The following is a 27,139-nucleotide window of genomic DNA, read 5'->3' on the forward strand; positions in this document are numbered from 1 at the left end:
GGCTTGTTTGGGGTTTTTAAACTTTGTTTTTGGATTTTTTCCCTCCCCGGCATCAGAGCCTGCAGTGACTTTGATTATATTCACCCGGTGGAGTATGAACTGAATCCTAAATATTATTTGTGTTACAGAGAACGCAGGTCAGGGGTGGGGAGGATTAAGCCGCATTCAGAACTTTGTTGGGCAAATAAAAATATCATTTTAAATCATAAAGAAAAATGTGAAAACTGTAGCCAGTTGCATTGTTAAACCAGGCAAATGAGAAAGCTGTATATATACATGCCATAAGTATTAAAAGCACAAGTGGAAAGGCAGGGCAAGTAACTTGAGCCTGCACCCATCGAGGTGGGTGGGTGGTTGGGCAGACCCCCAGCAGTCACCTCGAGGTATCCATGGACCCCCCTCCTACCTTGTAAGACGTGGCAAGCAGCCAAGAGTTTTTGCCTGTTTAAAAAGTGTGCAAATCTAGTGTAATTGCACACTTCGTCATGCCATGTTGTTGGTTTAAGTCACAGATGCTTGGGATTCAGGCTTTTATTTGTCATTGTTGCTGAGCTGATTAAAAAAAAGAGGCAATTATGAATGGGACAGCAGAGTGGAGAGGGATCCCTTATTTTTATCGATTTTCTATTAATTTTCTTCCTTTTTAATAAAAACTTGAAACTAACTTTTTAATTCCTTAGAAGAGTCTTTGGTTAAAATAAACACACTTTCAGTAAAAGGCTTTAAAAAAACCAAAGGCTGGAAATTTAGGGTGTTAACTGCACTTTGTTTTTAAAAGGAAAGTAGAAAATTCTGAATACCTTTTACATCACTAAAAACAAATCAGTAAGCAGTATAATTCAGTCAAAACCATTTACAGAAAAATTTTTCAACCCTTCTGTTATTTTAGTATTGCATATCCAGAGCTGGGTAATTTACAATTTCACATGACTAGCATACATGAAAAAAATTGTGCAGCAAAATAAAATCTCATTAAGTCCCTTGCAAAGACGTTATTCGCATAGGACACAGTTTTGTGAAAATCACTGGCTGAATTTCTCCATGGTGTTGATTTCCCAGGAATTCCATGGGAAAATGCGGAATGCAGGTTGACTCACCGAGGATGAAATACAGTTAAAATCAGTTTTGAGGGTCAGCGTGCACAGCAATCTGCAAAACTGCATACTCTGCTTTGGAAGCTGGGATTTGCTTCATGCCATTTACAAAACTCTCTGCCATGCCTAAAAGCAGTGACCTCCGTGAACTGGCTTTCACACCACACAGTCTAACTTCCCAGCAAATCATCTGCTTTTACCTTACTCTTGTAAGGGCGGACATTTGAAAAGGGCTTGCCCCCTTGCTTTCATAAATTTTGCACCGCCACTTTCTCAGTACACTGTAATTTTCCTACTGGCGTGTTTCCACCTTGGGATTTTTTTTCACTCCCTACTCACACAGATCTCCTGCCAAACTCCAGCTCCTATCTCAACAGCCTGAGCTTCCTACCGCTGCAGCAAAATGGCAGCACTCTTTGTGACAGATGACAGAAACATTTGCATTTAAGAGGATGACAGGGCAGCTATGGCAGAGGAGCTTTGCAAAAATAATAACAACTCGTCAAATTTTTGGCAGTGCTTCAAGTAAGCGTTGCCCATTGTCAGAGCTGAGCTTTTCTGAAATCTCCTCTCTTCTGAAGTGAGATGGGCTGCAGCCTCACTGAGAACATCGTTTCTATGGGAGCATGACCTTTAAGTGACAGGTTTTGAATGTCGGGACCGCCGGTATTTTGTCTCGGACATATTTAAGGTGGGTTGTGCCGGGTGGTGGCTCAGGAGCTCAGCATGCTCAAAGCAGTTGGGGGGACGGATCCTTCTCGGTGGCTGGGCCAACTGCGCTGGGAGCAGCCTTCCTGTGGGCTTGCCCTGTGCAGCTGGCCTGGGGCTTGCTCACGCCCAGCTGCGGCAGTGCAGAAGTCCGAACAGCCGTCTAGCGTCAGCACTTCCAGCTCAGGAGGGATGAGGACCAGGACTAAGGTCTGTGGGGAGCAAACAGAAGGGTAACAGGCACCCTGCGGTGGCCATGAGTTTGCTGCAGAGTTAGGGCAGGTGGTTACGGTTACTCCAGCAGCTCTGCAAAGTCACGTGCAAGTATGAGCCTCCATATGGTGTTTCATTAACATCTGTGTATTGCCAAGAAGGCATTTGTTTTGCGCTGCTGGGAACTGAGGTGGCTCCCCTGATGACTTGTGGGAGGGTCAGAGGGAAGGGGGGGGATTGTGAGAGGTAGTGGGAAGGACCTGCAGCCTTTCTGGCTGGGGGATTATCAGCATTCAAGTGACCGCTTTGGTCATGTCAGAGAAGTAGACACACTGCTAGCCTGTGTGAAAGGCAAATATGGACCATAAATTGAGCTTGGATGGCAAGGCTGTGCATGAAGAGGGAAGTGGCCTTAGAGCATCATCTGAGTTAAATCCTAAGCTGACATCAAGGAAGATTTGCCAAAATACCTGTGCTTGTCCTCCCAGAGACACCGTGTTTCTCACTGGCAGGAGCACTGTTCAGCAGAGAGCCCTCAAGAGCCCTCCTGCACAGCCCTGGCCGTAGCTGATAGTTTCCCAGCCACAGCTTGACCTCATGACTGTCTAGGAGATCTGAAGCATTTGCAGCTGACCTTCCAAATGAAGGTTTAATTTAGAGCCAGAAGACTCCTTCCTGCTTTTGGCTTCTTTTCTTTGACTCTCCACTCAGTTTGAAACCCCAGCTCCCAGCCCAGCACGCATGACAGCTACAAGCAAGCCAGCGGGGCCTTTGCATTTGTCCCTCGCTGCTGGTGACTCAGCATGGGGAGCAGAGCTGCTCCCCTTGGCCGCTGCAGCTCAATCAGCCCTTTGTCGTTGGCCTGGGGACAGCAGAGCGAGAGGGGCAGGAGATGGGAACAGAGAGAAGAAAAGAGAGAGAGAACCCACGTATCCAGACATCAATGCCACAGGAAAGCTGGCTTCCTTAGGTCCGCACTTCCCAGAACCGCTGCTGCCATAAGCTCTGGTTAGCTCCACTGATACGGGCATAAACACAGTTTCGCCATTATTTTCCTCATCAACTTGGCAGAAGCTAAATCAGCGAAAGCACTGCATTTTTGGTAAATCATGCATTTCTACTCAGAGTGTTTACTAGGATAGCTAGAAATTTAGATTCATCCAGTGGCACAGTTAATGTTGTGGAAGCTTCAGTCATACAGACATATAGAGTAGGGCTTTTTTTTCTGCATTTGTATGTGGCGCAGGAAGACCATGTCCCATGACTTCAGCTCCTCTGCTTTACGGTATTACAAATGAGAAATGATAAGACTGGCTCCTGGATCCCTTCACAGCTAAGCCACGAATTATCTCTGCCACTGAATCTCTCATTGCTTCAGAGGAAGATATTTCCCTACCTAAAAAAGTGTGAAAATAAACCATTGTGATGTGTTCATGGTAAGCACAGTAGAAATTAATGGACTCATGTACTTTTAAGAATTAGACATTAGTTTTTTTCACAGGAGATATAGTTATGCTCACTTTTTGTGTGCATGGTGGGACGTGCAAATAGAAGCTTCTGTGTGCACAATAGCTGCTTGCATTGGGCACACCACTAAACATTTTGCTCACAGAAAGACCAGTTTATGCATAAAATAGCCCAGAGATAACACATTTCACATAGTAAGGACCATTTATGTTCCCTCAGCAGTCTTTTGGCTGGCATACTTGAAAATACCAGGCATCTCAGAATCAATAACACCTCTTGGCACTAAAAAGTCCCCAACCCAACCAAAACTCTTTTCTTTGATGATCAGTTGGACAACTATAAACTTGTGGGAAATGTTTTGATGTCTTGCCAGGAACAGATAGTTTTTCTTTACTGGCTGATGTCTTTGATATTGTATTGGGATCTCAAGAACTTTTTTCTCTAGAGGGCTTTGAGAAAAATAGGTCTTGTTCTTGGACTCTCACAATATGTCCTGCAGGGATTAAAATAAAACTTGTTTATAATCTATTGCTTCCTGCATTGAAGGGGCTTGCAGAGTCTGCCAGAAAACACTGTACTTTGTTGCTATTGCCACTGTGGTTTTTTTACATAGCAACTTCACCTAAGGCCAGGCACAAGAATCAATAGCCACGGTTAATAGCAAATTATTAAGAGAGTTATCTCAGGATTAACTCGTTCCTGTATACAGGACTGGTTCTCATTAGGAACATTTAAGACGTGCTGGTTGTTGACCAACAGCGTATTTTGCTGCTCTGATTTTCATGAAGTTCTCACTTTCCCTATACGCACAAACCCCAAGAACTAGAACTACTCAATTTTAGAAATCTGAAGTAAATCAGCTGATGGTAGCAGACAGCGAACTTGTTTGCAAGCTCAATGGTCCGTTATCTGAAAGGATAACAAGAGTAATCCAAACCCATTAGATGACTCAGCAATATGAAATCAACTTTGCTAGAACCAGCAACAAAGCAGCAATTCACAACAGATCAGTGTGGACTGTGGATGTGCCCAGAGGCTTTGAACTTAAATAAATAACAGCAGCTGTAAAATAATTTTTTTTAATTAAAAATCCCCCATTTTTCCCAACACACCAGCATGTCCACCTTCATTTTTCCCTTTTCTGTGAATGAGTAGTCCTGGAATCAATTTTGGATGATGTGAACCATAGCCCTTAAAATCCTTAAATCACTGCTCACATCTGTGTGACTTCCCTTCACTTGAAAGGGCTAGAAATGCAAATGAATTAATTTTCAGGATGAGCTTGATGCAGAAAAATGTTGTTTACTTCATTATGTTTTGAACAGTCCATGGTTACCCCCTGCTTTGAAAAAAAGGCAAAAGCCATATGACACCAGAAAAAATTTCAAGACCTTTTAGCAACTACTGAAATTAACCTGATGAACTCAACTCTTGCCACAGGCAAGGTAAACAAATTGACCCTATGACTTACACATAGCTTTGCTTTCCATGTAAGTGGAGGATCACTGGCGTCAGGAGTTTCCACAAGAAAACTGAAGCTCTGTTTGCTTGCACAACAGTTCTCTTCAAAAGTGAAGGACAAAATAAAATGGCATAAGTAATCAGTACAGTGAGGGCATTTCCATTTTGATCTACAGATCTGCCTAAGTCACTTTGACTTTGTCTTTACAGCAGAATTTGTCTGGGCACGTCATTCTTGAGTTTAAGCCTCCAAAGTCTTAAGTGGTGCTTAAGTTTAATTGCACGGTTGTGCCAACAACAGGGTGATGGGCTGACAACAGGGTGATTAGGTGATGGGCTTTTCTGTGAGGGCACATCCCACAGACTTGAGCATTGTGCTGAGGTATTTTCCAAGTTATTGTGGGGTACTTGCCTTTTTCCCTTGATCTATCTGCAGAAGAGTAATAAAACAGAAAGCTCTGGTTTGACATGTCCTTCCTTCCAGCGGGTACCCAGTTGTTCAAGCTGTTTACCTTCATACATCTATCTCTCTGGACACGAGCACTGGGTATGTGATGATTTGGCTGAAGGCCACTTCAGCCCTACCTTGTCACCGTAAGAAGACAATGGTGGGCCTGCCTAGCAGCTCACGGAATCTGAGACATGGCAGAGCAAAGACACTTGACATAGGTTTTACCAGTTGTGGACACCCCAGTGCTGACTTGTTCTGGACCAGAGCAGCAAGCACAAAATAGTAGGACTGTATCAGCCTGCACCCTTGGTTTGATCGGCTGTGGCTCCAGAAGAATGGGAAGCATGCCTTAACCCTTCAGCCTCAGGACACCCCAGTGGGAGAAGACATCAGTTCAGGAGGGGCTGCCATTGCCCATGAGAATTTTGCTATCCCAGAGCGTCCGTGACTGGTGGCTAAGTTGTCTGGTGTTGGCAAGCAGCCTGCTCTTCTGTAGTCATGATGACCTGTGAGGCAGCTATTGCTATGGTTTATTGGCAGCAGGGTCTGCTGCTGGTTTATAAGCAGGAATACAAAGAATGACGTTCCTGAATTGTACTGGGGCAGCTGATGGCACTAGTGTATCCAACATTTGTCTTCCACCAGCTCACGAAGTGTGTGTGAAACAGAAAGGACAATACCGGTTCATTATTGCATGCCTAACCCTAGCCCCAGTAGAGATCCACAAATGTTCATAATGCAAGGTTCTCTGGTAAATAGCAGGATTTCAGGATATTCTGGCATTTATTCACTCATGCAAGAGGAGATTTCTCTCTCCTCTAAGCTGTAACTGTCTGCATCTGTTGCTGGTCTATAACTGTCCTGATCCCTGAAGCCACACTTTGAACTAGAACTCAGGTTTAACTGCACGCTAAAGAGAGGTGTGAATTGTACCCATGTAAATGAATAAATGTAGACCCCATAAATTGCAACATGACTATAGACCGTACATGCAGCCAGCTGAAAAGACCACGTTCCTCCCTACTGCCTCTTCTGGGATCCACCCTGCCTTTGGTGTACGGAGGTTATTGCCATGTTCTACAGACAGTGTCCACGGTGGCAAGGGAAGGAGAACATCCAGCAGCAATAAGCTGAATATTATGCTGGTTTGCAGGCCTATTGCAGGCATCTGGCAAGTGCACTGTCTGCAGCAAGGACCCATTCAAGGGGAGAGGGGAAGTCAAGGGTGATTTGTTCTTTCCTCTGCTTTCTTTGAGCAGCGCAATTCACCTGTGACTACAGTCATGAGGTTTTGTGTAAAGGTGTGGTATCATCTTCCCATCCTTTCCTTCCTCCCAAGCACCCAAGCAGGCACTTCATTCAGAACCAATACCAGTACGTCCAGCTGAGATTCCACCACGTGGAGAAGAAACTGGGTAGAAGAAAGTGGCATTACCCTGGGTGTCAAGAGGACCTTTCCTCAGGGCTGTAATAGTGAGAAAGCAGAGGGGGGGGTTGCTCTCCGTGCTCACTTCCATGCCTGCGGGCATGGGTGGGCGCAGGGTCCAGCCAGAGCTGGCTACGGACCCCCGCTTGCATCCCCAGCTCCCATCCATAGTTTGGTGAACAATGCACGCCAGGCCTTCACATGTCTTAAACCACAACCTTGTATAGCTATTTTTCCACACACAAACATACTCATTTTTCTCCTGCTTGTGTTTTTGTTGTGCTCTTCGCGTTGGTTTTCCGTTATTAATGTCCTTTAGTTACACTGGTAATAGCTAGGTTCCTTCACTGCAGACATATTTTTCTCCTCTCCCCAGAGGGTTTGTGGGCACGGCAAGGCAGGGAGCAGAGCAGCGAGAAGTACAGCCTTCGTAAATCAGGAGGCTGAATGAGCTTTTCCCAAGGTAAAGGCAATGGCTCAGTTGCTGTTTCATTTAAAATAGATATTTTAGACTGTGATACGTAGGGGTTTGTTTCATACGCTGGAGCTACCTTCAGGAATGAATCTTCCCATTGTATATAAAGCCCATCTAACTGCTGAGAAAAGAGGGCTTTTTAAAAAAATGCATTTCATCATATAATGTTTACATTTGTTTTACATTGTTATAGACTTACTGACTGTTTGGCAGCTGAGACTTTTTAATAGTTCTGTTTTTCTTCTTTTTTTGAAAGCTAAAGGGATCCTGTCAGATTTGGGAGGGCCAGAAATTGACCTATTGTCTCTATTTGCCAAGTCCATGTAATTCCTTGCGCAGGATATTTTCATAAACGAATGCCTCAGTAAGGTTGTTTTAAAAGGAAAAAAGTGGCAGGAGCCCAACACCCAGTGATAACAAACACGTGCAGCTCAGCAGAGGGGTGAGCAGCCCCTCGGTGAGAAACCTCGGGGCAGCTATAAGGCGATGAGTAACCCCCACCATGGCCATGCTTTGGCAGTCAGAAGACATGAGTCAGCCCCCCCCCCCCCCCCCCAAAAAGGGGGAGGTTGGCTTAAGAGTCCTTAGGCTTTAAAAATAATAATACATGTGGGGTTTTCTTTTTTGCCCGCCTTTCTGATGTTTGGACCCTTGACTATACATTCTGCTCATGTTTTCCTGTTTCTCTCACCAGCCCTGTGGTCCAGCGCAAAGTTACATCATTTTTTAACTGCAAACTGAGGCTCTCATCTAATCACTTCTCTCCAGGAGCTGGGGCTTAACAAACAATAAATATCACAAGCCTGGCAAGGAGCTCTGAGAGCTCGCGCTGGTGATTGCTGCAATAACAAACTTGGTTGTTTATGCAGTGTAGAAAATAGACGCAGTGAGAAAACAGGCTTCAGTTTCAAGATATAAATCTTCCCCGTTGTGAGAAATAGCTTCAGAGAGCTGTTTGCTTTAATTAATAGTTGCAGAATGGTGAATAATTGGGATAAAATAACCGGCCCAAACCTTCACCTAAATCCTAGAAGGAAAAAAAAAAAAAAAAACCCAGACACTACAAACTCCTTTTAAGATATGAAATTTCCAGCTAGCTTGTGGCTCAACATTTTCAAGTAAGAACTTATAGTTAGACTCCTGAACCCAGTTTTAAAGAAGTAACTGTCCTGATTTTAAATCTGGCCGTTCATTTACGTTCCTATATATAGATTTAGGAAATCTAACTTAAGGCTTCATTTCTAAAAAATGTACCTTGGCCTCTTTCATAAATGTATTTTATATTCATATATATATATATATATATATGTAGTGAGAGAGATATATGCATCTCTCAAATTCCTGGCTTCAGGCCTTGACTTGGCAGTGAAAAGAATATGTGAGGAGGTTTATGAAAAATAAATCTTTGCATTCGTCTAGCACCTTTCACCTGAGTATCTCAAAGCAGTTTACATCGAGGAAGAATTATGCCATATAGGGAAATATTTTTAGCCCTGCTCAACCCTAGAGGAAACTGCAGCACATAGCGGCCCGGTGACTTGTCCCAGGTCATCGTGGTGGATGCGATGGGTTTTCTGACCTGACCCAAGCTAGGGAGTGCCATCTGTCTCCTCCCCCTCCCCCCCGCCGGTCTCCCCATCGCCTGCCTTCCACTGCCACCCTCCCTGCCCGAAATCTGGCGGTGCTGCCCTAGGGGCTGCCGATCCCGCTGCCACCCGCCAGCACCTCCATTTCTCCACTAATTTCTTGCATCCCATCTCCCTCCACATTTTTGAAAATGCCACCCTGACCCCAAAGAGTTTATGGGGTAAATAGGCACAATTTCATGTGGGTGAGAGAGATGCTAAGAAAAAGCAGTTGTCTTGCCAACACCCCCTAATCACTTTGCTTACGTGTTTTATGTCTTTCTCTCATTCTTTATCTATTTTGTTTATTTAGATTATAAACTCTTCAGGCCGGGGATCCTGCCTCCTTCTTCTGCCTTTACAACACCTACCACAGCGCGGCCCCGAAGCTGGTTGGAGCCCCGCACTGCTACCACAGTACAAATAATAATAAATAAAACCAGGACTGTGAAGAGATTATAATTAGAGCTGTGCAAAACTCAGCAGTTTTGGTTTGCATCGGTTCCTCCCTGCTGAGTCTACATTGTGTTTTTGATTTGTATGCAAAAAACCCAAAGCAAAACTCCCGAAGTGCCAAGCGTGGCCGGGTCTGGGCTCAAAACCGTGCACAAATCAGGGTGTTTTTAACGGTTCCTCCTTGAAATTATAAATCTGCCAAGGCTCAATCCAGGTTTACTGAAAGGTTCTTGAACCTTTGCAGATTTTGGGGGGCCAGCCAAGTTTTCGGTTTCATTACAAAAGTCTCTCTCAGCTCTGCTTAACATACTAATTGCCACAACACGCTGCCCTGTGGCTAACAAGAGGATTTCATCTTCCCCGGCTGCCCGTGCAGATCCACTTCTGAGTGCCACGGCTGGCTTTAAAATCATATTTCAGATTGCTGCATTCGCCAGCGATGCCCGACTGCTGCGGGTAAACAGAACCGCGTCCGAAATCCTGTACAGAGGCTTTTTCTCTGCCCCGGGGTGTAGCACCACAACCGCCTTCAGCTGAGTAATCCCTCACCTTGCTCGCCCGAGTCCCCGGGGAAGGCCGTGGGGAGGGAAACAACGAGCAGGAGGCTGGGGGGAGGCACGGTATTTTGGCTGGCAGCACAGATGTGCAAGTCTTCAGTGGTACCCCCTTGCGTGCATGGTTCCTGCTCCCCTCTGCCTCTCTTGTAAGGGCTGGGGCTAGAGGTGAAGGGCACCAGCTCCAAAATAGTGATGATGCTTATGCAGCCAAACGGCCCAAGGGTGGTAAGTGGGGCAACACCATGCACCAGGGCCGAAATCAGAGAGGCAGGGGAAGTAACAGCCTCCTCAGACTGGGGGAAACCCTGCACCCGGGGGATGTACACGGGGGCTCCACCTGGGGCTAGCAGGGTATAGGAGAGCTTTTAAAATATCTGGCTGCCAGTAAATGCATCATACAAAATTATTTTGAATCAAGCCACTTCCACCCCCTGCCTGTGATAAAGAGCAGCAGGCAGGTAGTACAACGCACATCAGCTGCTCTGGCCAGGAGAGAGGAGGTGCAGACGTCTCCCTCCATTACCAGGAGAGGAGGGGAGTACCAAAACGAACCTGCCCGTTGCAGGGCTCAGCAGAGTGCCAGCTATGGCCTGGTGCCCCTACCAGAGCATCCAATATCTCACGGGAGTAGAGACCTCCTGGCTTGCAGGTCTGCCAGACTTCTCCCTAGGCTGTGCAAGTGAGGCTGGCTCCTGGGGCTCCTGCGCTGTCCATCTGTGCAAGGCCACGTGCGCTTTTGGCGTATGCTAAATCACAAGTGTTTGAACTAGAGCTGGCAGGAGATTTTACATCGAAATGCTTCTTCCCTGGCAAAATTTGCAGGACCTGCTGTATTACAGAAAATCGTATTGACTTTGATGAATTTTTTAGGAACAACAAGTGAAAACAAGTGAAGACTTGAATGGAGGTATTTCAGTGTTTTTAAAAATGAAAAGTTGTGGGGGCATGCATTTCACAGTGATTTTGTCTTCTGCAAATTATTAGCAAATAATAAAGGGAAAAATTTAGATTTCATGGCAAAGAAATTATTTGCTTTTGCCCAAGTTTGGCATGGTCTGGGGGATTTTTTTTATTTTGAATCGGTTTGCAGAATAGCAAATCCACTTCCTTATTAACAGTAATTAAAACCTTAGCTCAAATTCCTAGAAAAGAAGCAGTTGTGTGCCTTACAATGGACATTTCAGCTGACTATACCACAGATAAGGGAAAGCAGGGCAAAGAATCACAGCTTTTTTGATGGGGTACACAGTGCCTCAGCTGGAGCACAGCATGTGACCCCAGTTCACTTAGGGCTTTTGCTTTCCCTTCTGTTTCTGTGTAACCTGCAAGCAGTAAAAGAGTCATTTAAGCATGGAGGAGGAGGCATCCGTAGCCCTGGGATCCAGGCTGGAGGCAGCTCTCCTACATGGGTAGTCTTTGCTGTGCTGCACAGCTCTCCTGGGCTTGCTCCTGAGTCCAGCCAAGGCTGGACCATGGACCTGTATAGCACAGGGAGGGCAGGAGGGTGCAGCTGGAATGGGCAGGGCCATGCCTTTCAGCAGCAGCAGGGCTTAACCATGCTCTTTCATCCTGGTTTCAGGGCTGGGCATGCAGTGAAGGAAGCCAAGCACAGTGGTCAGGCAGCCAAAACCAGAGCCTCAATGTCATGGATTCATGGTGATGGTCATTTTTGGTTTACACTATACTGGTGCAGAAAGAGAAGCACCCAGTCACAACTGGGATTTTTAATATGCATCAAAACATGAAAGTGAAAGCTTTCTAAAGTATTAATTAGCAAAAAGATAAATATCTTATTTTCCTTCTCACTGATAACTAGTTCCATATGGAGCTAAACAAGCTTGCTCTAAAGGGATGAGAAACATTGCAGACAACGAATAACCCAGGCATTTTTAAATACAGCTTAGACTTATTATAGATTATATTGAGTTAGTAGATCAAAGTCATAGTTCGTGGTGAGTAGAAGTAATATAGAGCAAATAGATGTGAAGCTAGGCAATTAAATCTGTGGGGTTCTCGGTAGTCCCAACCGGTACCTATTTTATTAATTAATTTTAGCTTATTGACCTAAAGAAGGTCTGTTTTTCCCCCACGGCAGAAAGTTGTGTAAAGACCTCCATGGCTTCCCAGTTCTACCTCTAGAACCTCAAAAAAGCCAGTAACCCAAAATCTTAATTAAACTGCAGCACCGGTTTAAATTATTTTACTAAATGTTGCGACAGTGAAATCTCACCAGGCCATTCTTATATTCCTACACCTCAATGTTCATGTTAATACATGTCCCTTTTTATTGCTGTGCTTTTTCTCTGCAAGATATATGAAAGAGACATGCAAGAGAAAAATGATTGTTTCTCTGAGCAAGATCTATAATATTCTTCTCCCCAGCAGTATTCCCTGCAGTAAAGCTAAAGAGCTGTAAGAGCAATAGTAGGTATAACTGAATTTTTTTCCTTAATTAACAGTGCAGTGCCTTGCAACAGAAAACTGAAGCAGGTTTCTGCTGACTTAGCATATGCCTCATGAGGAATAAATCTATCTGGCAATTATGGCTTTGCGTCTCCTGCCCTGTCTCCTGTTGTTTGTATAAGACACCAGTACTTCTGCCACAGGCTTCTTCATACAGCTGTCCTGTCAATGCCAGCTTTCATAGGTAATCCATCTAGCTCAGCAGAGTTCAAATAAGACACCTCCCTTTCTTTACTTTAATTAATGCTTTATTTGAGTCTCCCCTGGGGATGTAGTCATGCTGATTTTTCAAATTTCTCTGTTATTTTTCAAGCACAAAAGAAATGGAAAATGTCTACCATTGAGATTCTGGATTTGGAAAAGCTGCTTTACTCAGTCTCCTATTCTCAGTCAGTGTTTTAAATGCCCGTGGACATCTCTTTAGCTACAGAATGTATTATGCAATTAATTCTCTAGCTTGGGAAGGAGAAAAAAGACAAATCCAGTCAAATTCATTCTCCCTGCAATCTCTTCTGATGTTCTGCATCCACAGTTGTTATAGCTATAGCCAGTTTATGCACTGATTTATGCTGTCACACCCCACGTATTGCTCAGACCCTTCCAGGTGCTGAGCAATCTCAGCTCAAGTCACAAACAGTTTCTTGCTGCGTAGTTGCTTTTCCTGCACAGTTTAGGCTTGTGGCTTTTGCTGGTCTGGGACCGAATGCTGTGGCTTGGTATGGCTGAACAGACAGACAGACACCCGCAAGCATCAGGTCACCGCGGCTGCAAAACCGGACCAGACAGTCCTGAGTCCACCCACTCGCTGTGACTTTTTCAAGGATTCATTAAAAATATGTGTGTGGCAGTGCTGTTAATCAGGCCTGGTATACACAAGCAAGCTAGTAAAATCCATCAAATGACAGATAAGCCAGACAGGCTAAAACCAAAGGGTTCAGCAAAGCATGTTGGAATCAGTAAGAATCAAGAACTGCTACACCCTCAGTCAGCACTGTCTGATAATATTTTACTTGCTTTGGGTTTCTGTGTTTTAATGGGCAAACAATGGTGTTTTGTAATCCTCATGATTTAAATACATAACACCGCGCTGTGCTTCTGTAGCTTCTTCCTCAAATTGTGTTGCATGCGTTAAGCAAGGCTTGCGGCATCCTTCAAAGGGTGTGAGAGTTTCAGTGAACTTGCTACATAAAGGTGACCCTAGAGACTTGTCCCATGCAGAGTACAGAAGAAATAAGGGCAGAAGTTTTCATTCACCCTTTTCAACAGCGCATAGTACAAAGGCACAGTTTTCACTTTCCAAGACCCTTATGAGTTAGCTCCTATCGAGCTTACTTCATCTCTTTCACTGAAATAGGGGACACCAAAATGAGTGTCCAGGCACAGGTTTCCCTGGAACAATGAAAGGCATATGGTAGGCTCGATTTCCTGACATCAGCACAAATATGCGCACAGAGCAGCCCTTAGTTTTGCTACAGGGTTTGGCTAAAATGGTATGACGATTCTTTCGCAGAGCTGAAAACAGAAGCGCAGACGGTGGCCTCCCAGTGACACCCTCTGATCCCTAGACAATCATCCTTTTGCTTCCCGATTAAATTTTTTTTCCTGGCATGACCACCGTGCCACACTTCAAGCCTTGCTCTGCCGTGTCCATTTCAATCCTCACAGAGCCAACGGTAGGAAAGACAAAGGAGCACCACCATCTTCTCTCCTCCTGTCCTCTTCCAACAGGGACTGATCTTTTTTCCAGTGCAACTTCCTTCCTTCCTACAGCCAACATTTCAGTCAACATTTTAGATTACTCTTATCTTTTGTAGTTCTGTGTCTTCTGCTTTGTACCGAGACTGAAACCTACCCGATTGCATGTGATTTCATGTCAGAAAGATAAGAAATGGCAGATTGTTTGATTCATGTGGTTAACAAATATTGATGAGGCTCATCCAGAAAGTGACTTGTCCTCAATGCAAGAAGGCTGTGCTGGGGAGTAGACTGGAGCTTGGGTTTATGAAGTCCTGGTCTAGTCGTACAAGAACTGCCTGGAACTTTTCTAGTACCTACATGTCTTACTATCTAGATCGCCATCACCATAATGCCTGTGCTCCTCCCAATAATAACACTCCCTCTCTCCCTCTCTCTTTGCCTTTCTTGCCAACCTATAAGAAAAGATTGACTGATAATTTGAAGTAAAGCTTTTTGTGTGCGTGAGTGTTGATGGAGGGCAGCTGTGTATCAAAACTTGTGATAAGGCATATAAATGTTACCTTGTCATACACAGTTCATCATCTGTGCTAACTAGATGCTAGCTTAGCTAGATGTCAGGTCAGTAGACCTGGATTAAGTGAATTTGCCCGCTGATTTCAGTATCAATAAGTAATCCTTGCAACTAAGCTGAAAGAAACAAACCAGCTGCAGCACAGCCCAAAATGTCCTCCCCATTACAGTAACTGGTCAAGCCTATCTAGCCATGAGGCTGGTGGGGTTAGATTTTGTTCTCATGGAGGATTTTTAATAGAGCTCAAAAAAGCAAAAGTAAAGGCAAAACAATCAGAGCATAGAAGACTTGGTACCTTCTCTTCAAAGGCTTAGGTGAGGCACAAATACCGAGTTCATCACACCCATCTAAAATGCTGAGCTTTCACATCCATCTAGTGAAAGGCTAAGGTCATTTCTTTCTCCGTGCTCCTTTGGCACCATTTAAATACTCAGTGCTGCGTTTTCTTTTCCTTGTTTCTCTCTGTCCAGTATTGTTTAGAGATTTAAAAATTAAATTAATCAGCATCTTGGAGCATAAGTTCCAAGGTTGCTTTATTGTGAAATTAAGGTGTGACTCACAGTAGCTGCATATCCACCTTTGAGGCTGGACTAGCTTTGTTATTTTTGCGTGTTGTTTCTTTCCACGCTGGTTTTGCAGCAGGACTTGTAGCCACACAATATAATGAGCTGAGAAATGGTAGTACGTCATCCAGGGTGTGGCTGAAGAGCGATGTCGCAAAGAGAGATGGCAAGATTACAGGGAGGATCTGAGCAGGATCTGGAGGAGGGTGAAGAATGAAACGTCCTGCAACAACAAAAATAACCATTTATGTATGTAAATCAAGAGCAAGAGAGTTCTGCAAAGACTGATTTACCTACCGGGGGAAAACTGGGGAAAAACCAAACATTTCAAAGCACTGGCTGCAAACAGACACACAGGTGCTTATGCATACAGCTAAAATGAGACAAACTCCCTCAGTAGTTACAGCACACCCAGCAGCCAAGTGCTGCTGCATAATGGCGGCTGTGGAAAGTTATGGTTGTGTCCATTCAGAGAGTGGCACCACTTGAATTTTTTCAGCTAGAAACAAGTACTTCTGGGAGCAGTAGAAATTATGCTGCCTGGTTTCCTGTGGCTCTGTATTTTGTGGTTCATTATCTGAGGCTAATAAGGGGCAAGAGCTGAATAAAGCTTTTCCTGTGGTCAGGGCATCCTGTGTGGATTCTCCAGGGTCTAATAATACAGTTCACCTTCCTCTTCTGTCCTTCCTTCAATGAGGCACTAATTTGGATGTCTGTCTTCTGCACAAGTGCCAGACTTTCAGAAATCTGTCCAAACTTTTTATCTGTAAGGACTCTGTCTCTCTGGCAAATGTGTCTGAAGCTGGTCAGCTTACTCCAAAGCTTCTGTGGCAACATATACACAGATACATCATCAGCTAAACCTCATTTACTTAGGAAGCCAGGATTCATTTAAAAAAAAAAAAATCACACCTTCCCCAAAGCAGTAACACCGCTAACATAATCTGCGTGCTGACCAGGCCTGCTTTAGAAAGCCAGGGCTGAACTCTTGACAGTTGCTTAGCGATTAAGCAAACGGCATCTTACACCAGAATCAGCAACCACAAACACAGATCTTACTGCAGAGGTTCATCAGTGCAACTGTGGCATAGGAAATATAAAAATATAATGCTCACCAAAAGGCTACCAACAGGAAATACCCCAGGAACAAAGTGCAGAGGGATAGACCTTTGTGTTTTCATTTAAACAGGAAAGGTAGATGGAAACCAAAACAAATGAAGCTATACTTAAAATAAAGATTACTATATTCTAGGCCGTCAAAGGTTATAACACCTGACCTAAGAATGGGTGGGGATGTTTGGAATAAAGGAAGGGAGGCCTGGAAAATTGTGGACTTATCTAGATAAGTTTCATGGAATGAAAATAAACAACCGATATCTGCTAAGGGGTACACGGAATAAGTCAAACAAGACAGTCTGGTGGTTTATATATTTTTTGGTGTTCATGGAGAATTGGGTTTGCCAGAACAACAGGCTGTCATGGAAGTGCGCTTTGTGTAGCTTCTACTCATTTACCTGTTTACCTGACCTCTGAGGTTAGTGGCAAAAGCTCCCATTGATTGAAGCTGGTCTTTCCGCGCTATTTGCACCCTCAGCAGAATGAAGCGAGGAGCTGCACGGCTCAGTGTTGGGGCAGGGAGTGCTGGCAGTTGGCTAGGAGACATTGACATACCACAGTGAGATGTTTCCCTGTGTACGTGCCACCTGGCAACCTTGCTTTGGGATACAGCATCGTTTTAGGAATCAGGCCAATTCCAAATCTGTTACAACTCATCCCCAAAACAGTCAGTTAATGGGAGCCTGTTCATCAAAATCCTCTTGTTGTTGTTGTTGTTGTTGTTGTTTTAAGAGGAGAGACAAGCTGCCAGTTCTCTGCTAATATTAATGCCAAAGTCATTTCATAAAGGATGCCACGGTAGATGCCATTTATCATTGCTCAGAGACTTAAAAAATGGTGGTGTAGATATATGTCTCTGCATATGTGTGTATGAGTACTTTAGGAGACTCCGAAAGCTTATCCTAAAGGTGTAGTCTTGCAAACTGTTGACCATTCTGGCTCCAGTCCAGCAAAGCACTTAAATATTTGGTGAACTCAGCAAGACTCTTCACATGCTTCAAGCTAACACATCCATAAGCACTTTGTTGGACCAGGCTCACAGAGGCTGCACTACAGCCGCACCTTGCACAAGAGAAATCTCCCCAAGCTAGTTGTGGTCTCTATGGCTGGCGTGTCCATGTGCTTCCTCACAGACAGCTACCAACAGGCTACATCAACGTTCACATTGTCTGGCCATGCTAAAAAGAAGAAAAAAATGTTTCAGTGGCTTCAGCACTTCACCTCAGTGAAATTTCTCTAACAGGGGACACGCAAGGTGAGAGGGAGGCAGTTTTGTATGCAGTGCTGTAAAGAAAAGATTTCCCTTCCCAGAATCAGCAGTCTCTGCACAGCAATAAATCCACTCACGGACATGCTAAAAAATAAAGCGATTCCTAAAATAAACAATTCAGACTTCGAACCGTACGATAGGCAATTAGTATGTTTGAATAATTGGGTGTAACTGTAGGCAGAAAGAAGCTACAAGACCAGATGTGCATATAAAGCTAAACATAGGCTTTACAGGATCTAATCAAATCAGTCGACCATCTGGTATGAAAAGAAAAATCGTGTGACAGACCTGGTCAACATGAGAAAATGGCACGAATTTCTGGATAACGAGCTTAAGCTAAATCAATATGTTACACGAGTCAGAAATGGAAGCATCCATAAAATGGATTGCACTAGTTCAACTAAATCACATCTGATTTTACTAAATTAATACCATTTTCTCCTATGAACTAGACCTTAGGTGACCTATGACAGATAACAAGCTGGGAATATTCAGAAATAAGTACATGCAGGTAGAATAGCTCATGGCAGACAAAGGTTCACATACACTTTTCTCTCCGTACAAAATAAATCCTACCCATCAGACAACTCTTTTCCAAGCAGTTGGTGTTAAAACCCTCAAATGAAGTGTTTGAAAGTCAGAGCTGCAGCAGGTGGATCCAGCTTCATTTTAGCTACCTTGGGAGCCAGGAGCTGCAGCAAAGGCTGGAAACAGGGGAAATGGTAGGGTCTTGGGGGGGGCATGTCCAGGTGGTGGTAAGCCTGTGAGCCCAGAGGTGGGCCACTGCTAGAGAAGGGGTGTTCAGTGGGCTGGCTGAGGACTCTGGTGGTTTGGAAACCCTGGGCTGGGATGTTGTGTTTGCATGCACTGGGGCAGCTGCCATGGCAGCTCTGGCCCCAGAGGTGGTTGACTTTGCAGTGGCAGCTGGAAAATACCACATAACACCTTGCAGGCACTCTGGGAATGCCCTTGCTCACCTCCTGTGGCCTACTGTGCTTTGTGCCTCTTGGTCATCTGTGCTTAGGTTTGCAGTTTGTTGTGGGATGAGGGCTGCATGTCGGGGAGAGGAAGCCTGGATGTCTTGTGGGGCTTCCAGAACCAAAGCACCCATCGTACAGCGGCTCCAATAGCAGGGGATGGGGCTCAACAGTGCAGTAGCTCCTACAGTCCTCCACCCCTGCCACGACACCTTGGGCTGTCCTGTGGGCACAGCTTCATAGTTTTCCCCACTTGAGTGAGGCAAACAGGAAGCCAAATTCAATCCAGCTTAACCAAAAGCAGAACTTATTGTTGCTCTATGACATTTTGATTGGTAACACAAATTTGGGCTGCCTTCTCTCGCTCCTCCATTTCATGCTGCATCCCCGGTACCAGCAGCCCAGACATGTTGCAGATAACCGCATGAAGGCTGTACAGCTCAGCCATTTTGATCAGTTCGTGTAGGACTGCTACAGGAAGGAAGAGACCAGAGCCTTAAGGAGATGACAGCAACTTTATTTGATTTATGAGGTTTAGCTTTTGATACAAAGCTCCACCTACTTAGCAACATACGAGTGTGTTTGTGGGTTTACAGATTTACTTCAGTGCTCCAGCAGACCATCTTCCCCTTCTGCTACTCCTCTGGAAATAGTTCAAGTCAGTGTGTTGTGCACATAATTGATACTGGCTTTCCCAGCCTCCAGAAATCATATTAAAAAGATAGGCACAACCTGTGGGGAGGGATTTTTCCAGCTTAAAGTGAGAGGATTTGAGGGAGACCATGTGGCTACTCCAACTGAGTTTTCCACACATGCATTTTGTTTATGTTGTGCATGTGCAAAACATGTCAGAAAAAAGCCCTCAGGGGAGTTAGGAATCTGTCCAGCATGTGGCAAATCCCCAGCACAATCCAGTCCTCCTTCTCCATGCTGCTGCCATTCCTAGGGTCCCCTTCTCCACAAGGCATTTCTGCAGCAGGAGCCCGAGGTAAAATGGGGTATTTAGATAAAGGGTCAAGACACCAGCTTTCACAAACAGAGGCCTAAAAGCAACCTCAAATAGCACATAGGTATTGAAAGCCAACATGGTGCTCAAGGTGAAGGGCAAGGACACCCTGCGTCCCACAGGTTGACCGACCCAGTTCTCTTTCAGGGCTTGCTGTGACTCCCTGGAGCTGGTTGGAAGACATTTTCTTTGTCTACCAGTCCTGCATGTCACCATGGAATTCAGCCCCTTTTCACAGGGGGTTGTTAAAATGAATATACATTTCAACACTCCTTCAGCTCACCTCATAGCCCCAATAACAACGGTGTAATATTTTAAACTGCTTTTGCAAGTCTCCTTTCTACAGGGCAGTTGAAAGGATATAAAAGCATTTTAACAATTCTATAGATCATCTCCGGAGCGCTTTTGTGATGTGGGAGAACAGAAGTTTTGTTGCCATTTGCCCGTGGACAGCTGCCAAACTCACCTGTCTCCACCGAGCCTGCGAGGGGCATATCACATCTCTCTGGAAACTCTGCGGCCAGCCCCGGATGGCTTCTCACTTTACTCAGCCGAAAAACATGTTGCACAATTTAACCCTTTGCCCGTGCACTTGCCTGGGTGTGTTACTCAAAACTGGCAACTCATTCTGTTTGGGCTTAAGGAAAGTAATAGCTGCTAGGTGGTTTTGGAGAAACCTAAAACCAGGACTTTCTTGTGAAAAACCTTCACGCTTGTGAAAAGTCTTCTAACCCTGCAAGTCATCCTACTGACTTCAGTCAAGCCTTGAACTGTCCACACCTCTCCTTTTGCCACTCCTTAATCACAGTTAACCAGCTCCAAATTTGACCCCTTTTTAATAGGCTCCAATTCGACAAGGTACTTAAGAATTTGTCTTTCCGACTAAAGTTTTACCAGCCTAGTTGCATGTTCAAAGTAAGGCATATTTTGGAGCATCTGAAGCCAGAAAGTGGTGGCTTGATCCTGTGTATAAAATACAAAGCTAAGGATTAGAAGAGATCTGCCACTGACTACATCTTCTTACGGGTCGCTTAATTTTGCAGGGTCCTACTTCTAATCTCAAAAATGGCCATTAAAACCCTCCCATGCATATGGTTGACACAGAAGAACTGAGCAGCTTTGTTTGTTAATGTTCAGGAAATATTTGCAGATCCTTGTGTGGAAGGTGTGACAGAAGTATACTGTAATCTACTCCCTTATGTATGAATTTCTCTTTTTCCCTCCCTACAAATGAATATTTACGTTCTCCACCCTCCTCCTGTCCTGGAAAGAAAAGTGCATAAAATTATTCCCCATCACATTCTTTCACTGACTTGGCAAAATACAGAGAAACACAGCAAGTTTAAATGATATGGAATATGCAGGCATAGCTTATCTAAGATCAAGTGTGCAGATCAAAATCAACAAAGACTCACAAAAGAAAGACCCAAAAGATCTTTCATCTGCCTGATCCCGTTTCCCTGCCTACACCTCTTTTTACCCTACTGTAATGTATTAGTTCTGCTTTAATTTCTGCTCTGCGCAACATTTCTGCTTAAGAAAGATTCTGTTGAGTCATTACCAGCATCAGCCAAACAGGCTTTTCAAGAATGGAGGAGAAAATAAAGGCTGTGGTTTTTAAATTAATTCCATGCTGCTTAACCCTTAAACCTCTAGTGACTTCCAGACTTCCAACCAATTTAATGCTGAGCAGAATATGTAGCTGTTGTGCCCAAGATGAGAGCACTGTCAGTGCTTCTCTTGGTGACCACACCAGAGAGAGAGACCTGCCACAGCAGTATCAACAACTTTCTCCTAGCAGCTCATTAGATACCGGAAAAGGCAGAGATGCTACTGGTGGTGTGGGGTCAGGCAGGTCAGACACAGCCTCTGCCAGGGTCCCTTCCCCTCAACCAAAGAGCATCAATATCTACTGGAGTTGCTGGTGGAGAGTGACTCATCCCAAGCCAGGCTTGGCACCAGCCGCCCTGCACCCAGGGGGTGCTGCAGTGAGCAGCCCCCATCCTCCCATGCCCACACACCTTGCCCTGCCCACCCTGGTCACTGCTCAGGCAGTGCCAGCCATGCACCTGAAAGCACTCAGGCAGAAATTGTAGTGAAAGGCTATACTATCCAACCCATACTCTAAATACTGCCTCCTTGCTGCTTGAAAATACTGCCTCAGATAACCCACACCCACACAAAAGAAGAGACAGGGAGAGGGAATTTTGCTACTAGAAGATAGTAGTCATGAAAGTAGAAATGAAAGAGAGAGGAGCACATCTCTCCCTTCACGAGGTAGAAGAGATACTCCAGTCCCCCTTCCTCCAGCAGGTTGTATATAGGAGAGAATAGTGGTTGCCAAAATGATATAACTTGAATAAGCTCCTGGTACCTTGAGGTTTGAGGGGCCCCCAGGGGAGCAGACACTTGGAGTGAGAAAAGGCAGAGGAGGGGAAAGCGGATAAGGTGGTTTTCTTTGCCTTGGTTTTTAAAGCAATCTCAGCCTGCTAAACTTTCAGTCCATGCTGCCAATGGCTATTTCCAAAGTTATCTTTGCACAGGAAAAGGCTGGAATCCTTCTCCCTCTCTTCCCCCCCCCCCCCTATTCTCTCTGTCTCCCTTTTTAATGAAAGCTCAGTTTAGATCTGATATCACTTTAAAAGGTTTGCTATCAAAGTTTATTAGACCCACTGGGACAGATCACAGTTTTCAGAGGCTCAGAGTTTCACAGCAGATAACTGTAAAGTGAACCATCCAATGTTCTTCAAAATGCTCATTTTTCTTGGACTCATCTATTACACAAAGCCGCACTGTATTCAAGCATCCTTAGAAGCGATTCCAGTTGCTTACAGGATGCTGGCCACAGTTTTGCCTTTAGAGCAAAGTAGAGCAGTCAACAGTCCTCAGCCTGTCCCACTGGCTGATGCTAAGGTGAGCGGGATGCCATTTGCAGTGAAGGCAAGCCCTGCCAGCACAACAGGATAATGCCTGCTTTGGGCTCCTAGATAAAGGCCAGGATTTCAAAAAGCAGTAGAAAGTATGAGAGCAGTGTCCCTTTAAAAATCCAGGTTTGCCTTTCCCTGCTTAAAAGTAATAATAACTAGAAAAGACTCCTCTGCCTAGGGACTATGCCTGAGAAATTTCAGCTGTAAAGGAAAGACATGAGAGGAGGGATTAGCATGTCAAGCTTCCTACAAAATGGTTGTTCTTTTTTTAATGAAGTCATTGGTATTATTATGTGGTTTTTAGTAGTTTATCCTCCTAACAATGCATGGGAATAAACACCGTATCTGGTAGGATCTCTGACTGTAACATGTATCACAGAGGCATCTATTTACAGGGTGAAGGGAGGGGAGCTCTTTCATTTCCCAAGACAGTAATGGAAAGCATGATGTCCTACAACTAAGGGTGGTGAAGCACTGGGAGAGGTAGTGGGAAAAAACACTCACGATAAACCGAAGAGCAAAAGAGAGTTTCGGGGCAGATATTTGCAGGATGCATCATCACCAAGAGAAGTTGGCAACCCTGGGAATAGACTGAGAGACAAAATGGCTGACTCAAGTGGCCCAATGCTCGGGCCACCAATGTCCTGTCCTTCTGCTGCCACTTCACATGGCTTTACACCCTCCCCTGTGACTTCGTAGCATCATTCAACCTTTCTACAGCAACAGGCTAGACAAAACTTGGAGGAACTGGTGGTTCTCAGATGCCAACGCTTCCTGCCAGGCTTTATCCTCCCAGAGCTTTTGGCTAGTGAGTGCCTCTCACCAGAAGCATGTGCAACCATTTGACAGCTCATCTGCTTTCTGATTCCTTAACAGGTCATGCAGATGGACCAGAAGCTAGATGACATCCTGAACACGCTCCAGGCTCAGTTCGGGGATCAGCCACAGGCACAGATGTCAGGGCCAGCCACCCCATCTGTCAGACAGCTACAGACAACCTCGGATTCCCCCCCAGTGAACCGGAAAATTTGAAAGCCGGAGGACAGCCACATGCCACCCTCTCATTCTTTTACGTCCAGTTATTTTTAAGTCTTGGTGTCTCAGGATTCGTCTGTGTCATGGGTGAAACGAAATATTCTGCTGTAGTAGATTAAATAAAAAAATGAGAAGCAGCAGCAAGAAGCCAGTCACGACCCTAAGAGAGCACATAAGTTTTGCACCTGGTTTATTAGCCATCATTAGCTAACCTCTGTCAGCCTATGGTGGTCCCATGCAGCTAGCCCCATTTAGGCTGACTGCACACGCACAGGGCACTCTGTTGAAGTAAGCATCCAAGCGAGGGTTAGGATGACCCATTTGTGGGTGCGGAAGGGGAAAAGGACTGTTTTTTTGGCATTTAATCACTAAGTTTAATGCTCACAGCATGCCCAAAAGGGGGAAAAGAGCCAGCATTTGAACATGAAACAAATGGAAATCAGTGAACAGGAAAATTAAACAGCATGTTTTGACTTCTACCAAGCAGTGAGGATCATAAGAAGGGCAGATTTATATGCTAGTGCGAATGACAAAGTAAAAACAACAGGCTACTGATTAAAAATATGGAAGTGTACACAGGCTGGTTGACATATGAAAGACTGAAGCAAAGACTTCAGCTAATTAAAGCAAAGGGTTGCAAATGAGATGAGATGCATGTTGGAACAGACAGGCAAGAGAGATAGTATCTGCGTAGGCTTACTGCACAAGAACACTGTAATAGCTATCAGCTACGCTGATGACTGTTATGCAAAATGTTCTCAAGCTTTTACCTTCATTCAGCAGTGGTTGTTGACTCCGGTTCCCTTAATTTTAACATAAGAAACCTGTATGGTAATTGGCTGTGAAATATCTGTAAAGCTCGGTTCAAGTCACTGAGTAACAGGGTGCTGCAGGAGGGCTGCAGCTGTGGTTGAGAGTGGCAGGGTTTCTTAAAACAAAAATGCACATACTGTTGATGAAAGTTAATCGCTGTTTAAATAAACTGCTGTATATAATTTTAAATGCTAGATTTTTTTTTCCTTATAATCTGGTTGTAAATCAAGTGCATATCTGGCTGATATACTGTCACTGTGAAATGGATCTTACCTGGCACTCCAGAAAAGGGATGATACAACACTGTTGCTAAATATGTAAATAATAAACCAAGCTAAAAAGGGTGCAGTGTTATTTACTCAAGTCTTTTTAATGTATTTGCATAACTAACCATTTGAATGAGCAGAAGTCTGCAGAGCAAAGACCTGATTCCTGGGAAATCCTAAATCTGTTCTATTCCCACTCATATCTATGGAAGCAAAGCCTGCACTGCATTTAAAAGCAACCTGAAAGACTGGTCCCTTAATAAGCATTTATTTGGACCAATGACTGGTCCATTTCAATGTAATCAAATTAGCTTCTAACTATTACCTGTCCCTTTAAAACTCTATCCCAGGTTTGTGTGTCTGGGAATTTAAGCTTGGAAAGAGCACAATGAGACTGATTCCAATCTTTAGATTGCAGGCGTGTCTTAGACAGAATATTAATGATGTGTGAGAGGCAATAAAAAAAAAAGCAATGTGGTTTTAATTAAATCAGCTGACAAGCCACCATTCCATCTTGTCTGATTACTACAGAGTTACTGAACATGACCAAATACAGCATGTAACATGGGAAAATGGTAAATAATCATTGTCAGAGCATTGAGTTGCTCCTGACTTTGAGTCAGGGTCATGAGCTTCTGCAATGGTCCTTCATATAACCTCATTGGCCACTTGGAGCTAAATGGGCAACTGGACACCAAAGGTAGGTACTGTTTTCATCAGCCACAGGTAAAAAAATCTCCTGGGGATCCCTTTGCCACAGAGGTTCAGAAGACAAGCAATGCAGCTTTCAGCAGAAGGGCTCAGGGACTTCTATAGCCGATACAAGGTGAAACTTCCTTCTGGTACACTACAGAGATTTGTGTGAGGGGTATGTGTGGTCACTGTTTTGTGGACCGAGGAATGCAACAGTATTTTACTTACTAATGAGTCTCAGTAGAAGTGTTAAGGCACTATACATACAGTAACACTACTCTGAAGTGCCTGGAAAACACACTGAAGGCCCTTCCCCGGAAAATTCAGTTAAACAAAATAAAAGCGGTCTCAGCTACAGAGAGTGTCAGAAGGGATGAGTGGGTGGGAGGAAAGGATAAAGAGGCCCACAGTGGTCCCTTCAGAAAAAAAGAATGTGCGCAAGTGTGTGTGCATGTGTGTGCACGTGTCTTTTTTTTTTTACCACAAGCCAAAGCTTCCCCCAGAGCCTGAGCCTTCAAGGGTTTGAAAATCCAGCAGTGCTGGCCAGCTGTCTGCTTTATGGCTGGCCACTGCAAACACTGCCGTGTGGCATAACATGTTCAGACAGAACCATCAACATGTGACCGCAAGGATCACTGTTGCCACGAAGGAGAGATAAGGGTGTGGCCTGAACAAATTGCAGTGAGGAAGGAAGAAGGCTGGTGGGAGACACCCATTTTCACACCGTATGATGAGATTAATGGTAAAAAAATAAAAGCAACATAGCTTAGCCTTACTTAAGCAAATCTCCACACCCACAGCTAAGACAAGGGTTGCCATCTAGCAAAACTTTTCTGGTTTCCCAGGGGCAAAAGTATCCAGGAGTAGCACTGATGTGACTATCTGGTAATACTACCTGACCCTTCTTCTGAGCAGAGATGGTTTTGCACACTGAACAGACTGCATATTAATACATTTGCATGTCATGAGTATTTTGAGTGCCCCTCTACCAAGATGTGCTATCAGCAAACATTCAGCAGCAAGCTATGATTTCCCAAGGCAAGAACTGACTTCTACTCAATGTGTTTTTGTCAGGCCTCACCATCCACTAAGCAGGTAGTAACAGCATCAGATCTAGGACATTGTGAATGTAGCGACAACGAATTGGAAAGAGCAGGGAAGAAGCGTAGGGATGAGCTTCAGGAAGCTCCAAAAACTTCAGGAGTCCTCTTGCAATCACAAGTCCCATGAAGTCATGAGATGATCTAGTCTATCAAGGAACACTATCAGAAGACCATCAGGTGCAGCATGGCAGGATTTGCAAACTGCTAACTTTGCTAACTGCAGCATGGATTTCTTGGAGAAACACCACCAAAAGTATCTTCTAGAAGAGTTCCTTCTAAGGGAAACGTCATAATTTGTCTTGCATGTGATTGGAAAGAAATTAAATTCTTCATGAAGATTATATGCTCCCACAGTTGACTGCCTTGATCCAGCTGCCTGACTTGCCTGAGATTCCTGTTACATGCTGGAGTCCTTCAGGGAATAAATATGCAGCATAGCTGCAGAGGAAAGTTTGACTCCTACGTATGCCATTATTTAAGTAGTTATGTGAAATCCTGGTTGGAAGATGATTAGTAGAGGCCTTGTCCAAAACTCTAACTTCTGTACAGGCTCGTTAAAAGGAAGAGAGCAAAGGTGGACTTACAAGAAGAATTCTGCCTGTGCATTATCTTTTTGAAAATCATGAGTATCATAGAATCACAGAATCACAGAATTTGGAAGGGACCTTTAGACCTTTAAAGGCCATCTAGTCCAACCCCCCTGCC

General features: G+C 44.5%; 1 protein-coding gene across 1 annotated transcript in view; it reads left to right on the plus strand.

Annotated features, from left to right (window-relative positions):
- The window catches only part of LOC103917237 (potassium voltage-gated channel subfamily KQT member 1-like), a 531,450-nt gene extending 507,894 nt beyond the window's left edge, over positions 1-23,556 (plus strand). Inside the window, exon 16 of the mRNA XM_009324351.1 lies at positions 23,401-23,556. Within this exon, the coding sequence (XP_009322626.1) occupies positions 23,401-23,556 (156 nt within the window). The remainder of the gene's footprint in view (positions 1-23,400) is intronic.
- Positions 23,557-27,139: the final 3,583 nt, after the last annotated feature.

Source organism: Pygoscelis adeliae, unplaced genomic scaffold (genome assembly GCF_000699105.1).
Source record: "Pygoscelis adeliae isolate BGI_AS28 unplaced genomic scaffold, ASM69910v1 Scaffold65, whole genome shotgun sequence".
NCBI lineage: Eukaryota > Metazoa > Chordata > Aves > Sphenisciformes > Spheniscidae > Pygoscelis > Pygoscelis adeliae.